A 27,833-nucleotide genomic window follows, 5' to 3' on the forward strand; every position below is an offset into this window, starting at 1 on the left:
TACTAATTGATAGATATTAATTGCAAATGGTTGCAGTCATTCTTGGATTTTCAAAAGGTCAAAGATATTTTTTTCATTACCTGGACTGATGCCAATTACAGGTGCACTGGCTAAATAATAAAAAACAATGATGCCACTAAAATGCCATACACACTAGAAATATGGAAGAATTACACACATACACACATACACACACACACACACGGGAACGCTTTGATAGAGGATATGGGACTTATCTAAAGCCATTAGTCTATGAAAAGCCAGGACTTTCCTTACTGCAAATGCTTTCATGACCCCAAAATGAAGGAGAAAAACTGTTTATGGGGATGTCTCCTAACATTTTTATAGGGAAAGAATGATTGAAATAACAGACCAGGAAGTTCCAGATCCATCCCTGAGGAAGAACATCTATCTCAGTTAGATCCACCCTTCAAAGCTGTATTCTAGCACTTCCCCACTGGATGGAGCAAATGAGCTGGTTAAGAAACAACTGGTTCTTGCCGGAAACCACCCCCCAACCAAAAACCAGCCAAATATTGGGTTCCATAGCTTTCGTCACCATCAAAGCCCTCCTGAAGTCATCTAGCAGAACCAAACACATTCCCTGCTATCACAGAGAGTGGCCTAAACAACATTTGCCCAGACTTCTTTAGGAATGAATTTGCCATTGTAGGAGTCATCTATATGCAATGTGTATTAAGGCAGACCACTCAAGAACTCCAAAAGGTACTTTAAAAACTTCTGCAGAGGTGATGAGAATTTCCTGAGAAATTTTCATGAAGACTGTATTTGACTTGTATAGGAAGATGTTTTTAAGTACCTGGATTTTTAAAAATCCATCCTTGAGGAAAGAGTAAAGCTGGGTTTTGGTTGTGCTCACTCAGTATTATTTGCTTTAATGTAAGGCAGTACTTGATTTTGTAAAGTCCCTGGTTCCCCACTGTCAACAGAACAAATTCCATACTCTATGGCTTGGCAAACAAATCTGTTTATAACAGACTCACCCCCTCTGTTCACCTCCTGTTGAACCCCCCACCCAGTCACACACCACGCCCACCAGGCAACCCAAACTCCTCCCATTTCCAACAGGGCACCATCTATCAAGGTTTCTAGTAGTTTTTCTAGCTCTTTCTTCCATCTGAGAAATACCTTCTGCTCTTCTGTGCCTGGCAAACACTGACATCCTTCAGGATTCAACTGTTAGCTCCCAGAAAGCATTCCTTAGTTTCTTCGGTTTCTTTGGTTCCCCATCACTTTGCACACACCTGTCACTTTCTACCAGCATTGGAACTCATCATTTCATTTTTTGCCAGAGTCTGAAAAGACCCTTAAAACTTTGTTATATATTAATGTATGATGAGAAATATTTTGATATATGGTTTGATATAATTATTTTGGGGAAAAGTATAAACAAAATAGGAGTCCAACATGATGAGTAAGCTTATCTCTGGGTGAAGGAAATGATGCATGTTTTCTATTTCTGATATTTGCCCTTTGCATATCTTCTGGATTTTTAGATATTTTTAATACACATGTAATTTTTTTCTAAGAAAATAAGCTCCAATAATTTAAAACAACAACAAAAATAGAAGTGGACCAAACCTCCAAATTGAAATCATATTTGCTTTTAGAAATAAAGTTAAAATGACTTTTGGCTAGTTTTTGTGTGGAATGGGGGTGGTGGATGAAATCAGCATATCTTCTGCATAAGAAATTCAAGCTCTTCTGTTCTAAACACTTTTAAACTGAAATAGAGATCTTTCCTGGCCATTGGAACAAGAGTTTGATATCTGTAGAACAAACTTGCATGAACTCTAAAAGTCAAAACTTACTCTTATCTCCCAGGGTAGCCATTTTTAGAATGGGCAGTGGAGGGCAGAGAGTACATGGTTGCAAAGAGAAGTGAAATAAGTTAACTGAGGCCACACAAATAATTGCTGATCCAGCTGTGACTACCAGAGCCCAACTGACTCTTTGCTTACCGTACTTACCATCATACATTTTAGCAATTTTTCACATAAAGGGAAAATATTCACATCTACTGGGTGTCAGTCATGTTCACATAGTGATTTTACTAAGTTAGCATTAGAAAACCTAAAACAAGCTCTGAGGGATGCCTGAGTGAATCAGTCGGTTAAGTATCTAACTTGATTTTGGCTCAGGTCATGGTCTCAAGGTTTGTGATATGGAGCCCGGAATATGGTTCTATACTGATAGCACTGCAGAGTCTGCTTGAGGTTCTCTCTCCTTTTCTCTTTGCCCCTCTCCGGCTAGCACTCTCTTTCTCACTGTTTCCCTCTCAAAATAAGTAAACACTAAAAAACAAAACAAAACAAACAAACAAACAAAAACACACCACCAACAAGCTCTACAAAATGGTGGCATGATCACAGAATCACAGCCTACTGTTAAAGCCAGGAGGACTCTTGGATATTGTCTCAGACCTTCACTTCAGAGACTGAAAACCCAGATGGTGGGAGAGTGGAGACTTGCCTGAGGTGGCACAGATAATTAGCAGCAGGGTTAGCACCCCTGGCTGCGGGCTCTGGGTGCTTGGTGTTTATCTGAGAGAAGGAATCTGTGTAAACGAGGATGTCTTAGAGTTAGCTCAGTGCACTTCAGGTAAAGTCCCTCCCACGTTATTGGCTTCCCCTAACCTACGCTCTAACAGCTGTCCCTGGTTTTCACACTAGTAAGTCCCAACCCTCGTGTTCAATGCTCTTTTTCATCTGGACTCCCTACCTCTCTGCCACCCTGCCACTCCTCAGCTCTCCTTCTCTCCTTTTGAACTCACAGCAACTCTTCCTGAATATAGGCTTTCCCTTGTTCCTCTTCTTCCACAACACCCTTCTCCCAACTCCAACATCCTTCAAGGCTCTTGATCAGGGTGGCCTCTTCAGGGACACCTTCTCTTGCCTCCTCCCTCACCCTGTCCCCAAGAAGTGTTCGGTGCTCCTCTTCTGGTTTCCCTTAGCGCCCACAGCACTCTTCACATTGTTCTGTGATAGTTTATTACTTTCCTGGTTCCTGCATGAGGTTGCCACTGAGGAGATGAACCATATCTTGTGTCTGTTTGGACCCTGGTGCCCAAGGCCTGACACATATCAGGTGCTGAAAAAATATGTGTTAATTAGACTAAAATCCAATGAAGAAAAACAATGATTAGGTCTACAGGCCCGTAAAGTGAGTGGTGGTAGGAAATATGTGTTGAGAACCTACTTTGGTAGAGACATTTATATTTATTTTATGGACTTATTTTCAAAACTGTAGAGTACACATTGTTTTCTAACATACAGATGAGGAGACAGAGGCTCAGAGAATGGAGGTAACTTGCTCAAGTTCACAGAGCAAGCGAGGGGAAGAATAAGTATTTGCATCCGGGTTTGGTGTGACTCAAGAACAAAAATAAGCCAACAAACACCAAACATACTGTCTCCATTACTGCGCTGCCATGAGAAATAAAAGAAGAGCAGTGGGGCCTTTGGTTTTTCTAGTGTTTTCTAGTATATTCGGATACGAGGGCATAACAACAGCATTCTGAAGTCTACTGTTTTCACTTCACCAACTCTGCTAATTCTGAGAAATAAGAGGAGAAGGAGAAAGAAATATTGGAAATGAAGACGTGTCCGAGGAAGAAGGGGAGCACAGAGAGATGAAAGGAAGGTGGGTGCAGAAGGCTGGAAGCACGGTAAGGAGAGAACACAGGGCTGAAAACTGTGAAAATGACCTTTATGTAAATAAACGGCCCCTCCCCCCATCAGCCACCATTAAAAACCCAGTGGCTTAAAATGGGGTAGTTTGAATAGACAACCTACTGTTAGATTGGGCCCTAAGAGGGCAGTAAATTGCTTCTCAGTCAACAGAGTGTGTGTGCACACACACCCTCACCTTCTCCAGGAGTGGAGCATCATCTGACACATTTAAAAGACAGTATGTTAAGGTAATGGTTGCTGAAAAACACCAAAGAAAAACGGTGAGTCCACCAGGAAAAGCAATCAGGTGTGGTGATCTTTTTATAAATTGTCTCCTTGCCCACCCACCTGCAGCACGGCCTCAGCCCCCGCAGTGACGCACCCTCCCCTCACAGGCTCCCCCAAGAGCAGAGCCAGCCCCGCCTCTCATCAGCCCCCAGGCTCCCCTCAGAGAGACTTGGGAACGTGGGTTTGAACTGCAGCCTGAAGTACAGGGGCAACATTTCTGGCTCCAGGGTGAGGGTGTGGCTGACACCAGAGTCCTCTAACGGGGAGAAATTTCATTCCCAGCAGCGAGTTGGGCCTTTTAGGGGTGGTGGCCAGGTTAGAGAGAAAGCTTTCAGTGGTGCCTTTCATCCTACAAATTCCATTTTTTAGACACTTGAAAACCTCTAAGTTGTATCCACATTATCCATTTGTTTCTTTTGTTATTGGATGTTTTTCCCCCTAAAAGTGGGTGCTTTGAAAATGTTAACCATCTTGAAAATTCTTTCTGTCATGGGTCTTGCCCCCTTCCTTCCTCCATTCCAAACGACTATACTGCTGGTGTCCATGCCAAGATTTCACCAGAACCACTGCAGTCCACCTGCCTCTCCAGGGTCCTCGGCTCCTGCCAACACCCATTTCTCTCAGGTCATGTTGCTACACTAGAGGTCAAGCAGATTATTTATTTCTTTATCTCGAGATCTGACCCACTGGTAGCAAAAGCAAGTCCCAGGGGCGAGGAGAGTGAGAACCAAAGTCAGCTAAACTGTGTGGGTCAGGCTGAGGTCAAGGGACAAGGACTCAGTGAAGTTTCTTGGGCACCAGGACACTAAGAGTAAGAATTCCAGGAATGGGCAGGTGTGGCCCTAGGGGCTGTGGATTCAGAAGAGGAAAGTGGTATGTATGGTGATAAGGCATTACATGGTAAGAATCAACATCAGCTGTTGTCTCCTAATCATCCAGTTTGAAGGACTCAGAATTTCCTGCGATCCCACGCTGCCTTATGATTCCAGAGAAGCAGGCGCTCTAATCCCTGCTGGTATCATCAACGGGGCTGGCTGGAAAGGTGCCCTTGAAAATCCACAGGGGCATAAAACTTGCTTCCACTCATCTCCATCTCCTACCTGATAAATCCAGATATCTCAGGATCTGCCCCGTTCTTCTCTCCAGCCTTGCACACACCTTGCTTCTGTCTGCTTCTGTATCTTTGTGTGCTTTCTTCTTCTACCTGGAGAGCCCATTCCCTTCTCCTGCCCAGAACACTCCTGTTCACCCTTTCGTGCTCTGCTTACAGGCCTGTGAGGGTTACAAGCTGCCTCCATGGGACACAGAGAGATTCAGAGAAAGGGACCAGGACTCGGGGAAAGGAAAGAGAGAAGGAGGGTCCCAGTGTCCCTAAAGCTGGTTGCTAAGAATGTAGCCTGGCAGCTAGCTCTCCCTCAGACAGGGGTGCAGAACAATTCTGCTCTGGAGGGCAGTGTCTCTCTTCCAGGGGGAGCCCAGGAAAACCAGGAGGCTGCCTGCTGCAGGGAAATCCCCAGAACAAGAAAAGACGGAAAGAAAAACAAACAAGGAAATACAAAATGCCCCATCTACTTTCCAGCCCAGTCCCTGTGGGAAAGCTGGAGAGTTGACAGTGGAAACAACAGGGTTAGCGGGGGGGGGGCGGGGGGGGGGCGGGGGGGGCGCGGGGGGGGGCGGGGGGGGGCAGCTTCCACCTGCCCTCAGGCCCCAGAGAAGCTGCTATGTCTCAGGACCACAGCCCTTGAGCCCACCTTGCAGAATCTCTGTGGCACCCTCCCCCTGACCTCTCCTGCTCCAGGGACTTGTTTCATCCTCAGGGCTTTTGAAGCCAGGAGGATGCAGTTTCTCTCCAGGGTCCTGTAGGCAGGGAGCTTCTGTTCAGGAGGGCAAACTGAATAGAGAGCAGGTACTTTGTGCAAGGATCAGGCATTGGGCTTAAATGTTTTCTTAAAACTATCTTTTTTACATAGTTGTGTCTCTTTAACAGGACCTGAGAGAAAGCATTCCAGTGGGAGACTGACACCAGACACCTAAAATTATTTTTGGAACAAGGCTTTATACATTATAACTAACTTGATGAATGAATGAGTGAATGAATGAATGAAGTAGTGTCAGGTCACAAAAGATGGAGTGGACAAGTTGGGGCAACGGTGTTAAGAGCCTTTGTGAATCAATAAAAGTCTATTGTGTTCCTAACAGAATAGAACCTATCACTTCCTGCACTTTTTCTATGCCAGATGCTGTGCTCAATGCTGGACATTCGTTATTTCATTCAGTCCTTACAGCCGTCTTCTATAGGGAGTGGTGTTATCCTCATTTTACAGATGAGGGAACTGAGGTTAAGAACCTTGGTCAAAGTAACACAGCTATTAGTGAGGGTAGACAATGTGGGAACTTGAAAACCTGTCTTTCCAACCAGTCCACCATGTCCCAAGGCCTTGTGCTGAATAGATCTTCCTTCAGCTGCATTGATCTGAGTCTGCGGGCACACACAGCCAGCACTGGCCTTGGGAACAGGGACGTGGCCAGTGGAATCATTCATGGGAAGCCCACGGTCAGCATCCCAAAGTCTGAATTCTTGTAAGGCAGGCAGGGCAGCCAGACTACAGAATTAAGATTTCTCCCGGTTCAAAGTATACATGGGATCCAACCAGCACACAGGAATTAAGAACGTTCTTTCTGTTTTCTTTTAGGAATGTGGGTGGCAAATAAGCCAAAAGAAATAAAAATAGAAACATGGCAGGCCAGACCTCCCTAAACAGGAAAGAACAATATTTATTTGATTAATTCTGTTCCTAAACAGCAGCCCACATTACTGACACAGAGGGCGTTCCCCAACAGAGGGGTGTGTGTGTGTGTGTGTGTCTCTGTGTGTGTGTGTGTGTGTGTGTGTGAATGTGTGTGCATATGTGTATGCCCCCAAGTACATGTATACATATGTATGGATAGATAAACACACAGACCTGCCACCCACAGAGAATATTTATTCATATGATACAAGAATCAAACTGCTCTTCTTTTCCCCAATCCTGCAAGCATTAAAAATAAGTCACTTTATGTAAACATATTCAGTCTCTTGATTTACACTGGTTCTCATAAAGGCAGAGCTGCACATTTTTGAAAACTCTCTCACTTAACCACAGGAGATGGGTTATGGACACCCTCCAGATGGAGACAGGCTGCCTTACCAGGCATCATGAAAGCAAGAGTGTGATTCACAACGTTCCATCACCGCATTTCTCAAGACCTTCTCTCGAAGCCCTGCAGGGCCCGTTCTGACACTCCAGGCATTGTAACGTTCTGACTTACTCTGCAATGGAGCTACCCTGTCCTCCCCATGCCGTCCTTCCGCTGGTGCACTATTAGCTCCTGACCATTAAAGTGCATGCACCCAACCGGATTCCTGCTCAAAGTGATGCGACCTATAACCCAACGAGGCACAGTCTTGGCCTCTCTGGCTGGCAGCCGCCCCTCCCTCCTCCTTCCCATCTCTGCCTGCCTCCCTCCTCCACAGCCTGGAGCCTTGAGCTCCACACAGCTATAAAGTGTCTGACTCCCTCCCTCCCATACCCTGCATGTGTCAGCACAGCCGGACTGCTTTCTGGCACATGCTCCTCAGACCCCTCGTTTGGGGATGAGCAAAGGGTGGCTGAGTGCACTCACTCCCCTAGAGGGAGGTGGCAGGTTTCAAAGTGGCCCAGTGGCCACTTATCAGGTTGCTGCTCTTTGAAGGCTGGATGTGGGAGGGCAGGGTAAGGAATTCTCTGGCTTCTGTCACTTGGCCTTTCCATGAGGGGGTGGGGGAGGGGAGGCACTGGCTGGTGAAGCAGTTCTCAGTCTAGGCAAGGCAGCTGCAGGCACAGACTTTCTTATTCCTAGAGAAGCTTAATGGACCCAGCTCTTAATGACATTCAAGAAACGCTGAAGAAACACGACTTGTCATTTTGGGTGTGCCCTGAACTTTCAGGGCATGGGTCCCCGGAGGAAGAATTTACCTCCCCCAGGAAAACAAAGAGTTCATAGAAGTTGTTCAGCCGAGCTGACTGCACCACAGGACAGAGGCTGCCATCACTTAATAAGACCTCTATTGTGTGTCTGATGAAAACACATGGCGATTTGCTTCCTCAGAGAGCCTATAATTTAGGAGGATAGTAGCTTCTCAGCAGTCCCATTCCTTTGGAAGGAACAGAGTGTTAGGTTAATGAAATACATAGACATGAAACAAACGGAATCTTCATTTTAACAAAATAAGATTGCTTGCTCAGGGTTAGACTACAGAAATGAAACATGTTCTCAGGAGCCTCAGAGGTTTAGGTTAGGGGCCGATCTTGGTGTCCCTCTTGGTGGCCCACTTTGTCACTGACCCTCATCTCTATGGGGTGGCCATTACGATTCCCCTACAGAGAAGCTGAAAGTTACAGAGGTTGGTGGCTTGCCCACGGTTACGCGGTTAATGCTTGGCAGAGCGAGAATTTGACCCGAGATCTGTCATTTGGGTCAAAGGGCCTCAGAATCACATCTTTCCTTTATATCAGAGAACTGGAAACCACAGCCCACAGGCCAGATCCAGTCCACACCTGTGTTGTATGGCCCATAAACTAAAGATAGTTTTTACACTTACAAATCATTGGAAACAAAACAAGAAGAATATTCCATGACACACATGCTATGAAGTTCAAATTTCAATGTCCACCAATAAAGTGGTCCTGGGACACAGTCATGCCCATTTGTTTATGCATTGTCTCTGGCTGCTTTCTCACCTGAAAGGCGGAGTCGAGCAGCAGTGACACAGACCATTTAGGGGCCACAAGCTAAAACATGGGAGTGTCTGGACCTTTTCAGAGAAAGTTTGCTGTACCCTGATACCATGGCCAGTGTGACTACAGTTTTAAAGACCATGGGATTATAAATGGATCCTCAGGCTGCCAAGCTTGTAAAGTTTACCTGGCCACAAACAGTTCAATATTGCTCCTGCTGTGGGAGGGCAGTGACGGTGCATCAGGAAGAAAACACACGTAAAACAAGAATAAACTCTGCATGTGCCTGCAGCCCCTTAGAACCATACTTGTATAGCTTTCAGAGTCTGGGAGGAGGCAAGCCCCTTTCTTTTCTTAGCCTCTGATTCCTAATTAATGAACCATGAAAACAACGTGGATTTTACTTAAAGGGGATGTGCTTCAGAGAGCGAAAGCAAGTTTTACTTGTTAGGGCTCCTTCCTCACTTGTTCTGCTGACATTTTAGTATGAAGCTGCAATTTTAGACATTGTAGCAATCGGGGCGATTCTGTGCCTACGTGGCCACACTGTGTTGCTCTCAGGAGGGAAACTGTCTAATGTATTGAAGGTGGGTAGCTGTTCGGTCTCAGTTAAAGAGAAATAGAAGCAGATATGCTTTTTCTTTGCATACTTTTTTGTTCCCTTTCCTGGCCTCATTTGCACAGCCTAGACTTCTGGCTCGTATGTGAAAACAAAACAAAACAAAACAAAACAAAACAAAACAAAACAAAACAAAACAAAACACAAAACAAAACCCACATGTATCAAGATGAAAAGAGTTCTGAAGATGGATGGTGGTGTGGATTGCACAACAATGTGAGTGTACTGAATGCTAGTAAACTGTACACTTAAAACAGTTCAGATGGTAAATTTTATGCTATGTGTATTTTACCACAATTTAAAAAAACAAAACAAAACAATACCAATAACAAACACCCCCATAGGTATCAATTTTGGAAAAAGGATTTTAAAAGCTTCCAGGAAGAAGATTTTTATGTGCAATTTCAGTAACAAAACGGAAAAAAAATCCACAGAGAAGGGGTTTTGAAAGATCTGAAGCTTTCTCAGAAAAAATGCGTGTGTCTGTGTGTGTCTGTGTGTGTGCCTGTGTACCCAAGTGCACACTTGTGTCCAGCTAATTAAATGCCCTCTATTATTGCTGTTCATATTGGAAACAAATGTTCACCAGAATTTTTCCATTTAGAATGATCTATTAATACAAAATGCCAAGCACCCTTGCAGCAGCAACAGAAACCAAAATAAAGGGTAACTGTCTGAGAAGCTCTCACAACTCTAACATCTTATGCCAGTGACAGAGGAAAGAACCACACGCGCGAGTACCTATCAAGATTCCTCTGTGGTAGAGTACGCACAAAGGCTGCTGTCCCTGTCAAAGAAGGAGAGAGTTCCAAATAAGAGAAAACCACAATAGAAACCTTCTATTAAAAGTGGGATTTAGATATGGATAGGAGTGCCAACTTCATGAAAAATCTACCTCTTCCATCAGCAGGCCATAAAATTAAAACCAACATACGTTGGATGTGGTCAAATATCTTATTTGACTCCTGTCCATTTGCCAATGTTTTTCAAAGATTAATAAGATAAAATCCCTTGAGTGTGTGCTGTGAGGACTCTGGTACTTTCTGCCAGTTTCCCCGAGCAGAGATGGTACATGGCGGGGCTTCTGAAGGCTCCACTGTTTGGAGCGAATGTATACAATAACAACAGCTGCTTTGCGGCCCTGGGCCTGGCAGCGACGGGGTCAACAATCTCAGTGCCAACTGGCGATGACACTGGTCGTGTCAAGTGAAGCCAACGACAAAGGAACAGATGTGCTCTGTGTCTCTCAGTGCCTCCAGCAATACAGTCACTGCAGACCGGCAACGGTGACGAGCACAGAGCAGCATGGTGTGAAACTAACACCAACTCAATCAAATGGCCACTCTCTTATCTGCTTCATCCAAACCGTGCACACTCCCCCCCCCCCCCCCCCCCCACGCACACACACCGATGCTCACTTCATAGGTTTGGAAGTTCTGGACTTCCAAGATATGAGAAAACTCTAAATGTAACACTTAAGTGCAGGCAAGTGTGAATGTGTTGCCAGACTGTAATAGGTCAGACCCTGCTCTGCCCTGTCCAGAGGCTCTATAAAAGGCAGGAGGGCAAAATGATGGCTCCTAGGTAAAGTGCACTCCTAGAAAGAATTTATTAGGCCTCTAGCGTTATGAATGGAATGGAAGAGAATGGAATGGAATGGAATGGGATGGAGTGCAATGAAACGAAATGAAATGAAATGAAACGAAACGAAGCGAAACGAAACGAAACGAAACAAAAAAAATAAAATAATAAAATAAAATAAAATAAAATAAAATACAAGAACTGCTCTAATAAGTTGCCACCATTTAAAATTCTGAAGAGTTCACCTAAAATGTTGGAGCTTCAATTTCTTCTGATTTGCAAACTCTGGGTCCCTACTCCCCCCAATGAAACCATGAGCTGGAGGTGCATGGCGGTTGCTCCCAGAGCTTCCTTTTTTTTATGGCCTGCCTGTTAATTCGCATTTGCTACCTGCCTGGACTCTGTAGGCTTTGGGTTTGGGTCATCTGGTCTATACACATTACACTTCTGGAGGCAGGTGCCATTCTTTTTAGTTGCTCCAGCACTCAGCGCCAGCTCTTTACACACTGTCATCTCCTTGGAATCATTAAACAATGCACATTCCACGTGCCCAGAGAGTTGACGTGACTTGACCGTGGCCTCACAGCCAGATGATGTTCTATCCAAGGGTCAGAACCTTAGGAAATCACCTGGCTTGCTGCAGATTATCAGAAACCGTTTGGGTTAGTGTGCTTCTGAGCAAAACTCTGCCTCAGTGAAGGCCGTGTCTGGGTTTCTGGGTCAGAATGCATATGTTGAACTCCTGACTCCACAGGGCTATGTGACATGGGACAAGTGACTTCGCATCTTGTCCGATTTTCCTCTTCTTTAAAATGGAGATAAAAACAGTATTTATCTCACAGAATTGTGTGCAGATTATATAAGGTAATACAGGGGCACCTGGGTGGCTGAGTCAGTTAAGCGTCTGACTTCGGCTCAGGTCATGATCTCACTCACAGCTTGTGAATTCGAGCCCCACATCAGTCTCTCTGCTGTCAGTGCAGAGCCCTCTTCAGATCCTTTGTCTCCCTCTCTCTGCCCCTCCCTGACAGAGAGCCCCCAGCTCTCTGTCTTTCAAAAATAAATAAACATTAAAAAACAAATAAATACATACATAATACATAATACATAAATACATAATACATAAATACATAAACACATATCCCACAGCACTTGGTCCATAGCTTTATTTAAAAAATTTCCCTATTATTATATCCTCAGATGCTGAGCATATCAAATTTTAAAAGTATATAGTTATTACCAGCCACTTAAAGTTCTTATATGCTGAAATACTTTAATAAGACATAGACATAAATCTCTACTATAAACCTGTTTCAAAATAATTATACTATTATGAATAAATGAAGTAAAAAAAAAGCCAGTGGACATTTTATTCATTCTGGATCTACACTGTGCCAGAACTGGAAGTATATAGAAATCTCCCCTAATCCAGTGGATTTACAGCTTATTTTAGTTGTAGAAACCATTTCTTCTAATGCAATCTTACACAGAAGCCATTAAGGAAAAAATATAGCAAATCTAGTTGAAGAGGAGGAAGGGTCCCAGATCCCAGCTCTGGCTTCACCCTGCATGGTCACAGAACCTGTTGCTAAGGATCACTGATTTGGGCTATGCCCCCTCATTTTACCCGTGGGAAAACGAAGACCCTTCAGACCTCTCCACAGGTAGGAAGACTCAAGTTAAGGACCAAGACTGACCTGTCACGGTATCCCCAAAGCCTAGCCATATGCCTGGAGCACAGGGTCCTGGAGGTACTATGGTTTGTGTGATGGGGGTTCAACACATGAGGTGCTATGCTGAAATGGTGAGGTCTGGAAGGGATGGGCTTCTAGGGTGTGGTGATGACTAGTGCCACTGGTGGGGGGGGGGGCGACAAAAACACCATTATGGTTTAGACAGGGTATGGAGTGTAGGTATGGAGTGATTCTGGGGGAAGGGATGGGGTGGAGGAACGTGAGCCTGAACTTAAGCAAACAAAAGTAGTGGGTCTGGGTGCCATCTAAGAAATCAAGATGAGGGGACCATTCTTCAGCCTAGGCATCTTGTTGGATTCCATTTCTGCCCAGAAATTTGGGAATTGATGGTATTAGTTTCTTATTTTTATTTATTTAAATTTTTTTCTTTTTTTATGATTGAGAGAGTGAGAGAGACAAAGCATGAGCAGGGCAGGGGCAGAGAGAGAGGGAGACACAGAATTTGAAGCAGGTTTCAGGCTCTGAGCTGTCAAGCTTGAGCCCCACATGGGGCTTGAACTCACACACCATTAGATCATGACCTGAGCCAAGTCTGAAGCTTAACCGACTGAGCTACCCAGGTGCTCCTTGATGGTATTAGTTTCAAAGTGTGATGCCTGGCCCACCTGCATCAAAATTACTTGGAAGCTTTATTAAAGATGAAGATTTCATGAGTCCTATTCTGGAACTACTGAATCAAAATTTCCAGTAGTAGAACCCATGTATATATCCTCCACAAGCTCCCAGGTGTTCTTGTGTGGCAAAAGTCTGAGAAGCACCATACTCCATCTCCCTGGGGCTCACCTGGTGGCACATGAGAGCCATCTAGAGAGCTTTACTTTGCTCGAGCCCCACCCTTGGAGATTCTAATTTAATAGGCCTGGGATGGAGACTGAGAACCGAAAAGCCTTCTGAAACCTCCCCAGGTGATATACAGCACAACAGTTTACAGGAATGCAGACTGGTGCAGCCGCTCTGGAAAACAGTGTGGAGGTTCCTCAAAGAATTAACTACCCTACGACCCAGCAATAGCCTGCTAGGAATTTACCCAAGGGATAAAGGAGTGCTGATGCACAGGGACACATGTACCCCTGTGTTTATAGCAGTGCTTTCAACAATAGCCAAATTATGGAAACAACCATTCTTAACTGGTTGCCAGAGGGAAGGGAGAGCTACTGTCTCTGTGACAGGAATTACTTCTGTTCTTATAACTATATTCTAATTGGCCCTTAGGGATAAGTTGCTACTTTTCCTTTCAGTTTGTCTTGTTAACCACCCAGGCAGCAGGGAGACAAAAGTTTTCAACAAAGACCTGTCAAAACACTGTTTTGGTGAATCCTGACGTTGTTTAAAAAATAAATTGAATGCATTCACCAAGCAAACTTTAAAAATAAAGTGTATCGAGGTAGACGTGGTCTTCTAAAGTGCTTCTATTTAAACGTACAGTTTGATGAATTTTGATATGGATATGCTCCCAGGTAACCACCACATTAAGATATGGAACATTTCTATTACCTCTGAAACCTCCCTCTTGCCCCTTTGCAGTCAAGCCCCTACCCACACCCTTGGTGCCAGACAATGACCAACCTGCTTTCTAACACCGTGACTTAGTTTAGACTGCTTTAGAATTTGATACAAATGGGATCAAACAGTATGTACTTTTTATGTCTGTTTTCTTTTGCTCAGCACAATGTTTTTGAGATCTGTCTGTAACATGAATTATACTACTTGCTGTTTCTTCTGTTTCAAAGGCAAGCGCACAGGGCTGCAGGGCACTACTTCAAGGGCAAGTTTCTGGAGTGACGGAAGGCGATTACTGACACAACAGGCTTGACTGTCTTATATAAGGAGCTTGGCTAGGAAGGGGAGGAGTTTGCTACCACTCTGAGGTAACAAGTGTTTTCACTGAAGCAGGTGGTTTCTGGAGGAACGAGCGCACTGGGGGAGGCAGCAGACCTGAGCTGCAGGACGTGGGGAATGAAAGAAGAAAGGGCAATGCATGGACCAAAGGCAAACATCACCTGTGAAGTAAATTTGGTCTCTGGTTTAAAAATATATTAGAGGAGGCGCCTGGGTGGCTCATTTGGGTGAACGTTTGATTCTCTATTTGGGCTCAGGTCGTGGAGCCTGCTTAAGATCCTCTCTCTCCTTCTGCCCCTTGCATACACATGCGTGTGCGCTCTGTCTCTCGTTCTCTTTCTCTCAAAAGAATATTAAAATAAAATAAAAACATACTAGAAAATTCTTTGATATTTCTCTCTTCAATAAATAGAGCTTAATTGCCCTCCCCTTAAGTGTGGGCTGGACTGAATGACTCACTTCTAAGGAAAAGAAAATGGTGGAAGGGGGGTCGTTTATCACTTCTGATACTAGTCCTTAACAATATGGTGGCTTCCATCTTGTTTGCCCTCTTTGGGCTCAGCGAGCAGTTAGCACGGACCCAATGTGGTATAGCATGAGGGGAGATCCCTCTGAGGAAGGGACAATAAAACTGCAGCTTTAAACTGCAAACTCTTGATCAGGACTCAATAGGACATGGTGATCAAGGGCTCACATGGATCTCTGGCCTGGTGGTGAGAAGCCAAGGCCCGTTCAAGGAACTCTAGGAAGTTCCCTTTCGAGTAGTCTGTATTTCTCTCTTTTTTTTTTCAATCCAGACCTACCTGTATGCATTTATTTTTTATTTATTGGTCCAGGTACACTCACATTCACAATGTCATAGGAATCTGTTACCACTAACATCATGGAACTAATATTGATTCATAGTATGTTATAGTACTACACTATGGCCTAACTGGCTTTGTTGGTGGCCTATATATATCTGAACTTTATGCATAAAATTATTTCATGGGAAGAGGTGTTCCTAAGACCACACAAGCCCCTAGGATAGGGACTGCCATACTCTTATCCTCATGCTTTTATGGGGTGGATGGAGCAGGTGGGTGGTGAGAGAAGACATACTGTTATATTTCAATAAATAAAACCTTCCCGCATTCAAATACCAATACTCATTTGACATCTTTTGGAGCCAAAGAATCTAGTCTTATCTGGCTGGGAAATTTGAACTAGTCTAGACCACACAGAGCAGCCAAAATTTGGCAGGCTTATCTATGGGCATCAAGCCATACTGACTATTCACATCTTCATATAAACGCTCATGGAGATGAATTAATTCCTACTGTGACTGACATTCTGTAGCAATTTCCAATACCGCAGACACAATGAAGTATAATTATGATTTGGTGCCCCAGAGACCAACAGCAGTCCCGAGGTATGGAGCTGCTCTCTGAGGTGGAGGATCTGACATTGCACCGAGGGAGAAACACTAAACATATGATTTCGAGTTTTATCTATCTTTCATCTGTAAACTAGGTAGGAGAGGAGTGGCGTAGCAAAAAGAGACAGACCATGCAAGGAGCTAAATGCCAATGTCTTACTGAGGCAACCTAGGGACAATTTTAAACATATTTGGCAGCCACTGGTGGTGGGACAGGGTATTAACAGTGTATTGTAGGAAGGAATTCTTGAAGATAAACCCTCTACCTCAGCGGTGTCCAACAGAATGTTCCATGATGATGGAAAGATTTACTATCTGCACTATACAATAGCCACTAGACACATGTGGCTTTTGAGCACTTGAAACGTGGCTAGTAAGATTAAGAAACTAATTTTCATTTTAGTTCAATTTTAATTAATTTAACTTTTAGTAGCCACAAGTAGTTAGTGGCTTCTGTATTGTATGGTACGGCTCTAAGTAATGGATTAAAGGGTAGGATTCTTTAAAAGCATGAGTTTCTTGGGGCCCCTGGGTGGCTCAGTCAGTTAAGCATCTGACTCCTGATTTCAGCTCAGGTCATGATCTCACCGTTTGTGAGATCAAGCCCTGAGTCAGGCTCTATGCTGACAGTGTGGAGCCTGCTTGGGATTCCCTCTCTTGTTCTCTCTCTCTGCCCCATTCCCCCTCCCCTTGACACTCTCTCTCTCAAAAAAATAAACTTTAGAAAAATAAAATCATTCTTTAAAATGGAGATGCATCTTATATGACTGGTACTCAGCACAGTGTCTGCGATATAGTTTTTCAAAAAATGTCTATTAACAGACACTCAGCAGCCAGAAGAGAACTGAGCTCATAATACAGAAAGTAGATTACAGAAGACTGAGTAGTTAGTATTTCCCAAAGGGTATCTCAAAGCTTTAGAAACACAAAACTCTCTGTAGCAAGAGGATTCCCTGATCAAATAAATCTGTACATTGTGTGCTTTAGCTGGAAGGTTAGGATTCATGTTAGGGTATTAAGGACCCCAGAACAGCTAGCTAGCTAGCTTCCTTCCTTCCTTTCACATTTATTTATTCTTGAGAGACACACAGAGAGCATGAGCAGGAGAGGTGGAGAGAGAGAGAGAGAGAGAGAGAGAGAGAGAGGGAGACACAGAATCTGAAGCAGGCTTCAGGCTCTGAGCTGTTTGTTAGCACAGAGCTGACGTGGGGCTCGAACCCACGAACCATGAGACCATGACCTGAGCCGAAGTCGGACGCTCAACCGACTGAGCTACCCAGGTGCTCCCCGCCCCAGAACAGCTTTATTAACTCACTGTTTCCCAAGTTATGTGACCATGGAACTCCCTTTCACATAACACCTTCTGACATCCCTTAGAACTAGCAGATTTGGGGAAGAATACTTTGGGATATGTTACACTAATGACAGAGTAGGAGGGAATCTTCCAGTGAACCCTTCAAAGCAGGGACCCTGATTTTCAGCACATATTCAGCAGGTAATAAGTGTTTACTGAATGGTCTAGAAATGACTCTCTTCCATTAAAACTCAGAGGCAGTCTGTAACCATGCCTACTCAGCCAAGGTAAAGAGATGAGCCAGTGTGTGCTCTGTAAGCCTAGGCATTCTTAGGCTGCTGTAGTGGGCATACTTACAGAACTGGAAGATAATCTGATATGTAAGCATGACACAGAAGTATGTAATGGAAAACTGGAACAGGAATAACAACAGCTATGGAAATACATATATTTAAAAACTTTTTAGTAATCTCTATGCCCAACATGGGGTTCAAACTCATCAGAGATCAAGAGTTGTATGCTCTACTAACTAAGCCAGCCAGGTACCCCTGGAAATATACTAATAGCATTTTAAGACTAATTCATTGTGATTGGAATATCAACTTCCATAAAAAAGAATCATACCAGAGATACAGGGTGGTGTAAAACAAGATGGGGCATGGGTTCCTGGGGATAGGAGAAGAGAATGGTCCTGTCTGAGGGGGGTGGGGGAAGATAATACAAGAGTCTGATTGAGACCAGGGTGGTCTTAGTTATTTAGTTACTTCCCTAGTTACTTCTGATTCTAGGCTTTGCTAATATTTTAGTAAGAAGGGTTTGGAATTAACTCTAAGTCCACATGATAATTTCAGCTAAAAATTATTTGTAGTTATTGTACATACACATATGCTTAAGTTTAATAACGTGCATATAGACCATTCCATGGTCTAGATTAATCTCTTTTCAATGAATCCCTTTTGTTATCTTTTATTTTTGTTTATTTTTATTTTATTTTGGAGAGAGAGCAAGCAGGGAAGGTGCAGAGAGAGGGAGACAGAGGATCTCAAGTGGGCCCTGCACTGACAGCAGAGAACCCGTTGTGGGGCTCAAACTCAGGAACTGTGAGATCATGACCTGAGCTGACGTTGGACACTCAACTGACTGAGCCACCCAGGTGCCCCCCGCTTTTGTTCTCTTAAAACTTGAAATTAAAAAAAAAAACCTCAAAAGTCTTTTCAGATCTAGTTGAGTAGAGGAATCTGGATGGAGAAAACTCCAACCAAAACCTTTCATCAAGATCACAGAACCCTGTGCCATGAGGTGCCCGCAGGGCTGGGCGTGTTATATGTGAGTATATCTGCAGCCTTCACCGCAGGCGTGTTATATGTGGGTATATCTGCAGCCTTCACCATGTGCTTTAGATTCACCGAGATCTTTCCCCTTCAAACTGGGGCTTCAAAAGGAAAATGTGTACATAGTGTAAAGATAAACATTACCTCAATGTTTACAAAGATGCTTAACTCCCTACTCCAGGAGGGACCACTCCATCTCCAGGGAAAGCTTAATTGTTTAGTTCAAGGAGACTGTATGTAGTCCACCTTCAACCATAATCACAAAGTGACCTGCACCATCACCAGCTTGCTCCTTCAAGCATCACTGTCATGGCAGTTCTGTGAGGGGGGAGCAGAGGGTATGGCCAGAGAGAGCAGAGAGGACATTCAGAACCCCTGGTCCTGGGCACACAGGCCACCATATGCAGCTTTGGTCTTTGTTGGTAAGGCCTTTGAAAGCAAAAGATTTGATTTTTCTGCTTCTCATAAAAGTGATACATGTTTGTGATAGAAAACTTGAAAAGACCAAATAATTATCTATATATAATCCATATATATATATATATATATATATATATATATATATATATATAATCCACACACACATATATATATATGAAGCATTACCCATATTTCCACCAAGAGAGAACTACCCTGGACACTTTTTGCCATATTTCCTTCCTCATCTATGATTAGATGCTTCTAAAGGACATACTAATAGATATAGGATTAGAGTGATCTTCCAATACATTTTGAATCTTGTTTTTATTACTCAGTATTACATGCTGACAATTTTCCCATGGGCATCATCTTCAGCTATAATTGATCACATTTTAGGCCCTGAAATAAACCAGAGCACATCTCCCCTGACCCAACCAAAAAAAGAAAAAAAGAAAAAAAAAAAAAAAAAGAAAAACCCAAAAAACTAAAACCAGTCATCAGCCCACAGACCAGAAGCAAAACTCTCTGGATATCAGCAAAGGATGAATAAATAGAACTGACAAAGACATGTAGCTGATTTTGCCACATTCCCAGTAACTCAGTACAATGTAGTTCATTGAAATTAGTCCCACATTTCTTTGCTGTTTTTCAAACTGCCACTTTACAGTATGTTTGCCAAGGCTCTTAAAATGTTCTCAGCCTGGCACATCCACTCAGCTCTGGGCATTAAGGTTGCCCTGTACTACCACCACCAGCTGATGCCACAATGGACACACACACATACACACAGCATGCCATCTAAAATGACAAAGTCTCAGGAATGCAAACTCCAGCTGTTCTTTGGGCCGGGTGTACCCCCCTCTGCTGGCATGATGGGCTTTAACTCATGAACGCCCCACTAAGCAAGAAGATGCCAGCCTGGACCAAAGATGACAAGGCTGGGACATGCCATGTCAAAGATCATAATCACTGTACTCAAGCTGGGGGAGACTCTTGATACGGTGTCTTTTACATCTGGGAAAACTGAGGCCCACAGAGATCACATGCCTTGCTCAGGGGCGGACAACTACTGGCGTAGCATTAATAGTGGAAGCATCATTGTAGGGAAGGCCGAACTGCCAGACTCACAGGCTGAAGCTCTCTCTTTCTTCTTCAACGCCTGTGCCCATGTCCAAGCCATTTGGCCGCAAGTCAAGGAAACTGCATGACAAGAAACACCACAGAGGACTTTGCAGAGATGACGTTTCCAAAGAAAAGTTCCTTTCAAAAGCCCACAATGGCTCTTTTGGGGAGCAGCTCTGGCTCATGTGAGAGGTTCTGCTTCTTTTTACAGACCTGATCTCATCTTGCCATGACAGGCCAACCTTGGCTACCGCACTCACCCAGGCATCTCCAAGGGGAGTTTAGGCATGATCTGGCCACCCCTTAGGGGAATATAAGGTCAGCATATGCTTGGGCCTACATGGGTTGTGGCGAGGACTTATAGAATAAGGCTTTCCAAATCTTTGGTCTCCAAAGTGCCCTGGTCCTAAATTATCCATTGTTAAATGGGTGGTTTTGGAGCTAAAGCCTAAAATCACTAGGTGCAAGGACCTCAATAATTAGCCAACTGGAGGAGGAGTGGGAGACTTAGTGTGACAAAATGGTAGTAATGGCAGTGAGAGACGGAGAGGAATGTAGTTTAGATATGGAGAAACAGATGACCACACTTGTCTGAAGTAAAGGTAACAAGTGTGAGAAGTAGATAAAATAATTACGTAAAGAACTTAATGGAATATCTGGAATTCAAGAAATGGAGCTACTGTCTATTTCTTGAAAATGCTTGTGTGCCTTGTACATACTAAGAACTCAATGGCAGGTGTGATACAATGATGCAGAAGGACTGAGGGGTGAGAATGAACAGGGCTGGGCTTATTTTCTTTCTCTGAAGCCCTCCCCTAGGATGAGTTTCATTTCCTTCTCATCTTCCTCTTTCCATCTTCTCTCCTTCCTCACCCCATGCAGCAGTGGTGGGTGTGGTAGGGGCCCAGGTGGAGGCAGGGAGGGAAACCTCAAAATCTAGAGACATACCATAAAGATGGAACAGTATTACCCAAAGTTTGCTGCGTGGACCATGATCTTTATGTTAACGAGTGATAACAAATGAAAAAAATTTTGCGGGAGTCAAATGTAGTTAAACTGAGTGGGTTACACAAAACTGAACCAGCTTCTTCACTGCAGGACGTCTCAAGGTCTTTAATCTGCAATTCTACATTGTGGGTCTTCAGGGCTGGAGATGATATAGCATTTTGTAAACTTACTTGATCAAAGGAAAGAAGTCTGTTTTCACTGAGCATTACTCAAGATCAACTTTTTTTTAAAATATAGTTGGCACACAATGTCACATTATCTCAGGTATACAACATAGGGATTGCCATGCTTCTTTGTTATGCTATGCTCACTCACCATCTGTCACCATACAGAGCTATTACAGTGTCATTGAGTATATTCCCTATGCCATGCCTTTTATTCCCATGACTTCTTCATTACAGGACTGACATTTTGAGGAATATTCTTGGCCAATACTGATCCTTAGATTTTTCTTCTTTGCTTTACTTTCCCACCTCATTGAGCTAACCTCCAATCCTAGAGAAGACCCGGAGTGCTAAAAATAGTAAATCTCACATCTGAGAGTAATTGTCATGCACAGCCTTGCCGCCAGAGTGTGGTCTGGGAACCAACAGCACGGACATCACCTGGGAGCACAATGTGCACGTTCAAGTCCCCTTCCAGGTGTACTGAATTGGAATCTACAGTTTGGCAGCATGCCCATGTGATTCACATGCACAGTAAAGTCTGAGATGCAGACCGAGGGAGCTTGGTAGTAGGCCCTGAGCTCAATAATTCTGATTTGCTGTATCTGTGGCAAGGCCCAGGTATGTGCATTTTAAAACATAACCTCCAGAAGATTCTGATGCGCTGGCATATGGACCCCTATTAAGAAACACTGATTTAATTTAAGAGCTTCTATGGCCCAAGTGCCCTGCCATAAGGTAAAAGAACAGCCTTGTGACAGTATTTGGCCTCACAGCTGCACCTGTGCAAGGTAGGTTCTTAACAATCACCTTCATTGTTAGAAATAAGGAAATGAAACCCTAGAGGGAGATGGAGAAGGCCCTGGACCAAGATCACCCAGGGGTCAGCAGGTGCACGAGGGTGAGCAAGCACCCTCCTTCCTCCCCACCTCCACAACCTTCCTCCTCCTCCCTAATCAGCTTTTTATTCACCAGCTACTGCAATGCTAACAGCGCTTTCGGAGTCTGCTTTTGTTTTTAGTGAAAGGCCCACAAAACACTGCTGGTTATTTGTGCTTGCTAATGATAATTCTGATCAGCTCAATTCTGTCAGCTGACTCCCCGGCTGCCAGGGGCCCACAGCAGCCTGCTTATTCAATCAGGGACTGGCCCATTTTCTAATTACCAGCATCATTTGGGCTCGTTTCCTCCAACTGTGAACTTGCTTGAGTTCAAGTCTTCTTCAGCTGTTGCATTTACATGAGAAATGGCTCATCTGTCAAGTCTGTGTCTCTGTTCGCCTCCCTCTCCCTGTTGGAGACCAGATGCAATGGGTTCCCAGGCTGCCGCTGACCAGCAGGTCCCAATGGGAGCCATGAGGCAAGCCCTGTGGGGGGATGCACACACTGGCCTTCCTCACTGGGCTGGCCAGAGTGACCTCTTCCCAGCTTCTGAATTCCAAATTTCACTCCCACTCTGAGGCCAGAGAGGGTCACCAACCGTCCCAGTTTGCCAGGGATTGAGAGTTTTCCCAGGACATGAGACTTTTAGTGCCAAATCTGGGAGGGTTAGTCACCTGGACGCAGTAGTATGAGAGCATTCAACGCTGCCCAGGTGACCTAGCTGGAATTTAAAACAGAAAACTAACTGAAAGTTGGGGTATAAATGATACTAAGACTGATGATACATCCTTTCACTGCTCTGTGCCTAATTTTGCTTTTAAGTTCTATTGCTAATCCAACAGGATGAAGCTTTATTTCCAACAATGAAGAAGTGGAAGTCTGCTGGCATGTTCTGAGATAAAGGTGGCACCAAGGGAGGAATGATTGGTATACAATCTCTGTGGATGGAGGTGCAACACCCTCAAAGTACTCTTCCTAATTCAAAACATATTATGTACTTGGTGTGTACTTGGCAATAGAGGCATGCGAGCATATATCCTGTAGACCCCCAATTCTCAAAGAGTTGACCATTCTATGGGAGACACCAATACAAAGATGATAAACTGCATCTGTTACAAGGATACCTAGGGGATCACTAAGATGGCAAAAGGCCATGGGAGCTGGGAAGGGAGAAATGGGGTATCCTTGCTCACTATATGCCAGGGACTTTATATTCATTATCTCATTTAACAGCCAACATTCCTTAAGCCCTTACCATGCGACTAATCCATTTAATGTCTACAACAATTCAATTATTATACCCATTCTAGGAGTGAGGAAAATGAGGCTTTGAGAAATCAACTACTTGCTGAAGATTGCAAGTTAGTAAATGAAGAGTTTGAACCCAGAGAGACTGAGTCTGGTGTTAGGCACTGAAGTTGAATCTCCTCCCCTGTGGGGTGCTGGACACTCCGTAAACATCAGATGAAAGCTACAGGGTAGTCTCTGGGAACAGACGAGTACAGCTGTCCATGGTGGACGCATGGCAGAGAGGAACCTGAGGTGGGGTCTCTGAGTTCTACACTCATGCAATCCCAAGGCATGATATCGGAAATATCCCACTGGAGATGTGGGAACTCAGAATGCTCGTGTTCTAAAGGAAGCTGGCTGCTCAAATGTTGCCCTTCTGGCCTTTTGCTGCATTAGATCCTAAAGAATGCACACTAGAATGTGAAGCCAAAATGCCTGACTTGCTTATCATTTTGCAAGGGCTGAAGATGAGTGTGTCATTATTTTACATTTTTTAGTTTGTAGCTATAAGTTCTTCAAAGCATACCCTTCTTATGAACATCTGAGTAACTTGTGTTGCACATACAGGGTACCTGATATATGCAAATTAAATAAAAATGTGTTCATCTGACATACTATGACTGATTTTAATATGTTCATTGCTACAGTCAACTTAGAAGTTAGGTGTTCTAGCATTATCAACTACTGAAAGTGTTCCTATCAGTAAAAACAGTCCAAGAGTACAGTATTCTTAGTGGATACTGGACTATGCTAAGTATCCAGAGCCCGATATCATATAATTATAATTATTTTTTTAAAGTTTATTTACTTATTTTGAGACAGAGATCATGGGAGTGGGGGGGGGGCAGAAGGAGGGAGGGAAGGAGAGAGAGGGATTGGGAGAGAGGGAGAGAGGGAGAGAGAGAGAGAGAGAGAGAGAGAGAGAGACTATCTTAAGCAGGCTCCGTGCTGTCAGTGCAGAGCCTGATGCAGAGCTCAATTCCATGACCCAGAATTCAAGAGTCAGACGCTCAACCCACTGACCCACCCAGGTGCCCCTATAATTACTGTCCTTAGAAACGTTCTCAGTATCTTTTTCTGTTAACTTTATAGGCTTTGGTTTGTGTAAAATGAACACATAATTTCAGACAATTAGGCATGAAAAACATTTGTTAATATGTAAAAGCATTAAAGTTAATTACCCTGCAATTATAATTAAGAAAGCATAAAGGTAGGAAGGATTCTGTTTCAAGCAAGATTTAAAGAAATAAAAGGTTCTAGGGGAAAAACTGATAACCCTTCTTCCTCAGTTCCACTGTTAACAATTCCTGGCTAACCTTGAGTCAGTCTTCCCTATGCCTCCAAAGAAGCTCTCGTCTGGAACACTGAGCTGTTCAGAGCCTTTCTGTGACTCTCACTTCAGTCAGCTCCTAGTACTGCCAGGTGTTAGAATCCCTGGGGCTCTTCCTCAGTTACTGAAAATGACTGATAGTTTTTTGATGGCTAAGAAAGGCTGGCTGGAGCTCAGCTTAGTCTTACAACGGCCTTTATGCTTTTGTATGTAAAGAAGAAACTGTTGCTTCTATCCAGCTGTTTCTGTTCCTTTGAGGCAGTGAAACTGACACAGTGAGTGCTTTGGGGAGACTCTTCCTTCTGGTGGACCTTTGGGGGAAGGTATTTCCCCTGACGGTTTCTCCACCCTCTTGGTTTCCGTGGCCTGGAGTCCCTCTTTCCTTTGTCCTTGACATTTTCTAAATTAGCTTTGTCAACTCTTTCCAGCCTTTTAACTCCCTTGAGCTGTTTGCACACCTTTTCTTCTTGTACTGTTTACCCACAGCTGCCTTAAAGGACAAAGTAGGAGAAGTTCAATCGTGAAGCATTTCAGCTTCTTTCCACACTACTTGCCCAACTGAATTCAGAGACAACCTAGTTCCTGCCCCCAAGAACTTTCTAGAAAACTGTTGTAAAAGAAAATGAAGAAGATGAGCACTTCTGTAGCCAACGATATATCTTATTTGTGTCCAGAAAGTCCTGTTTTTTTCCAGAACTCCCAGTGATGCAAACAAAAATATTTTTTCCCCATGTACTTTCATAGCATGATAATAGATTTCAAGTTGAGAAACTCTAAATGTGATATATCAATTTCTTTTCCAGATACAGATACTGTACCATATTAAACATCTCTCTCTCTCTCTCTCTCTCTCTCTCTTTGTATTTTTGATTCTTTAACAACAGAGCCTTGTTGACCCCGGAGGGACTGCCCCTCCCAGGGCTAGCCAATTCCTATATGTAGTAAACAACTCACCCTCCAGCTGTTTACTCCCCAACCAATACAAACCAATCAATCCAGAGCCCACAGCCCCAACCACCTCCCCTATGCCTCTCACCCTTAGGGCTACTAATGCCTTCCACAAATCACCCCAGATCCAGGTACCACACAACTAAGGCAGCCCCTAATCCCCAGGGCCTCCTGAAATTATTCAGATTAGTCAATTCTAATCTTGCTTAGCTTGGCTCACCTGTTCTTTCCCAGAGAAACCCCAATAAAGGCTTTTGTCCCCATTTTCTCTGTTTCCCCTGCCTCTAACCAACCCTGGTGGCTCCCCCACCGTGCCTTGCCCTGCCCCCCACCTTGACATGGTGTGTGCCCCTTGCCTTCGATCTGTGAGTGTAACACTCTATCTTTCCAATGGCAGTTGTTTCCTGATCTGTTGGCCTCACCATACATAAATAACAACAAAACCTATACTTAAAAAACATGTACATAAAGAGAAAGGAAGATGGACTAGCAAAAGACCATAGTCTGGGCCCTGTGTTGGTCATTATTCAAATGGACTTGGAAGAAAGTTAGTTGCAAAACTGCCATTTTTAATGTTTTAAGAAGAAAGTGTGATTTTAGTATAAAGCTCTGTATTATACGGGATAAGTACTCAGTAGAGCCAACTAGAAATAGCTGCGATGAGGGCATCCACATTAAGATACTACGTGTTACAAAAGATGTTGAGGATTTCAAGGGTCCTTGACTTCTAAAGCACAGACTGAGTCCAACTATAAAAACACCTTATGAAGAAAACACAAGGAATTCCCATTCACCTAAACAATAACTGTTAAGTTTCTTAAGTCAGATGTTCTGGATTTTAATATATCCCATTAAAATGCATCACAGGAGATTCAGTACGAAAAGCAAAGCCCTTCAGACACCGTCTTCTCATCTGGAGCTTACTTCTGTCGCCATTTCTGGAGTCCAAGGGCTTACTTCTGTCTCTGTCTCTGGAGTCAAAGTGCTTACTTCTGTCTCTATCTCTGGCATCCAAGCACTGACTTCTGTCTCTGTCTCTGGAGTCCAAGCACTGACTTCTGTCTCTATCTCTGGAGTCAAAGCACTTAGTTCTATCTCTGTCTTTGGTGTCCAAGCACTGACTTCTGTCTCTGACTCTGCAGTCAAAGCGCTGACTTCTGTCTCTGTCTCTGGAGTCAAAGCGCTTAGTTCTGTCTCTAACTCTGGAGTCAAAGTGCTTACTTTTCTGTCTTACTCTTTGGAGTCAAAGCGCTTACTTCCGTCTCACTCTCTGGAGTCAAAGCTACTCGCAGGTAGTTTTGCTTGACTTGGCATGCCTAGCAGCAAACAGTAGGTGCTAAATATGTGTTCACTGATTAAAGGAATGTTTCTGGTTATCTTTGAATGGAGGTATAATGGATAACATGAGAGATCAAAGATGCTCATTTAAGGGAGTAAGTAGATAGGTGGCTGGTTTGGGAGCTGAGAATTAAAGCTACTCCCTCGAGCCCAAACTACTACAATCCTACTACATTCTGCCAGTATAATCCCACTACAAACCACTATGTGGTTTACTACACTGGGTGCTGTGGACATCTTGGCATCTCCTGCTCCTGAAGCTGACCTCTAACTCCTGTCTAATGCTGTAGGCCTCTGGCTGACGGCTCATCATGAATGAGCATTTTGCATGGGTTTGTCAGTGTGCTGGGACAAAAGGCTGAGCTCCTAGAAGTAGCATGGTGACACTTACCAAAGGCTCTAGCTCCTTGCGGTCTATGAGGTTCATCTCTGTGACGAAGTAATAGAAGTGCTTGTAGCAGGTGTTGACATGGGCCTCCGCGCCCATCACAATGACCCGGTCAAAGTGGTGGATGTAGACGTGGACAAAGACTCGGAAAAGGCGGCACAGGATCTTCTTGCAGATCTGAAGGAAGTTCTTTGGGAAGGGAACACCTAGAGAAGTTAAAAAAAAGAAAAAAAAAAAGGAGAACAAAGCCATGATGGGAAAGCTCTCATAGCCCAGGAGCACATGTGTGAGGCTGGAGAGCATCCTGGACCTGAGCTCCCTGGCCAGCCTACAGATGCCTGCTCTCTGCGGGTGGCTGTGTCGGATCCTGCC

General features: G+C 44.0%; 1 protein-coding gene across 8 annotated transcripts in view; it reads right to left on the reverse strand.

The window, feature by feature from the left end:
• Positions 1-27,833, reverse strand: part of MOB3B (MOB kinase activator 3B) — a 203,878-nt gene that overhangs the window by 8,653 nt on the left and 167,392 nt on the right. For 6 of the 8 annotated variants that reach the window (XM_060609600.3, XM_060609596.3, XM_060609594.3 and 3 more), the window contains one exon: positions 27,465-27,667. The exons of 1 other annotated variant lie outside the window; for it this stretch is intronic. In XM_060609600.3, coding sequence (XP_060465583.1) covers positions 27,465-27,667 — 203 coding nt within the window. Of the gene's footprint in view, positions 1-20,001; positions 20,193-27,464; positions 27,668-27,833 lie in introns of those variants that run through there. One more of the 8 variants, XM_060609602.3, reaches the window with a different exon arrangement.

The sequence above is a fragment of the Panthera onca genome, chromosome D4 (genome assembly GCF_046562875.1).
Source record: "Panthera onca isolate mPanOnc1 chromosome D4, mPanOnc1 haplotype 2, whole genome shotgun sequence".
NCBI classification, from domain to species: Eukaryota; Metazoa; Chordata; class Mammalia; order Carnivora; family Felidae; genus Panthera; species Panthera onca.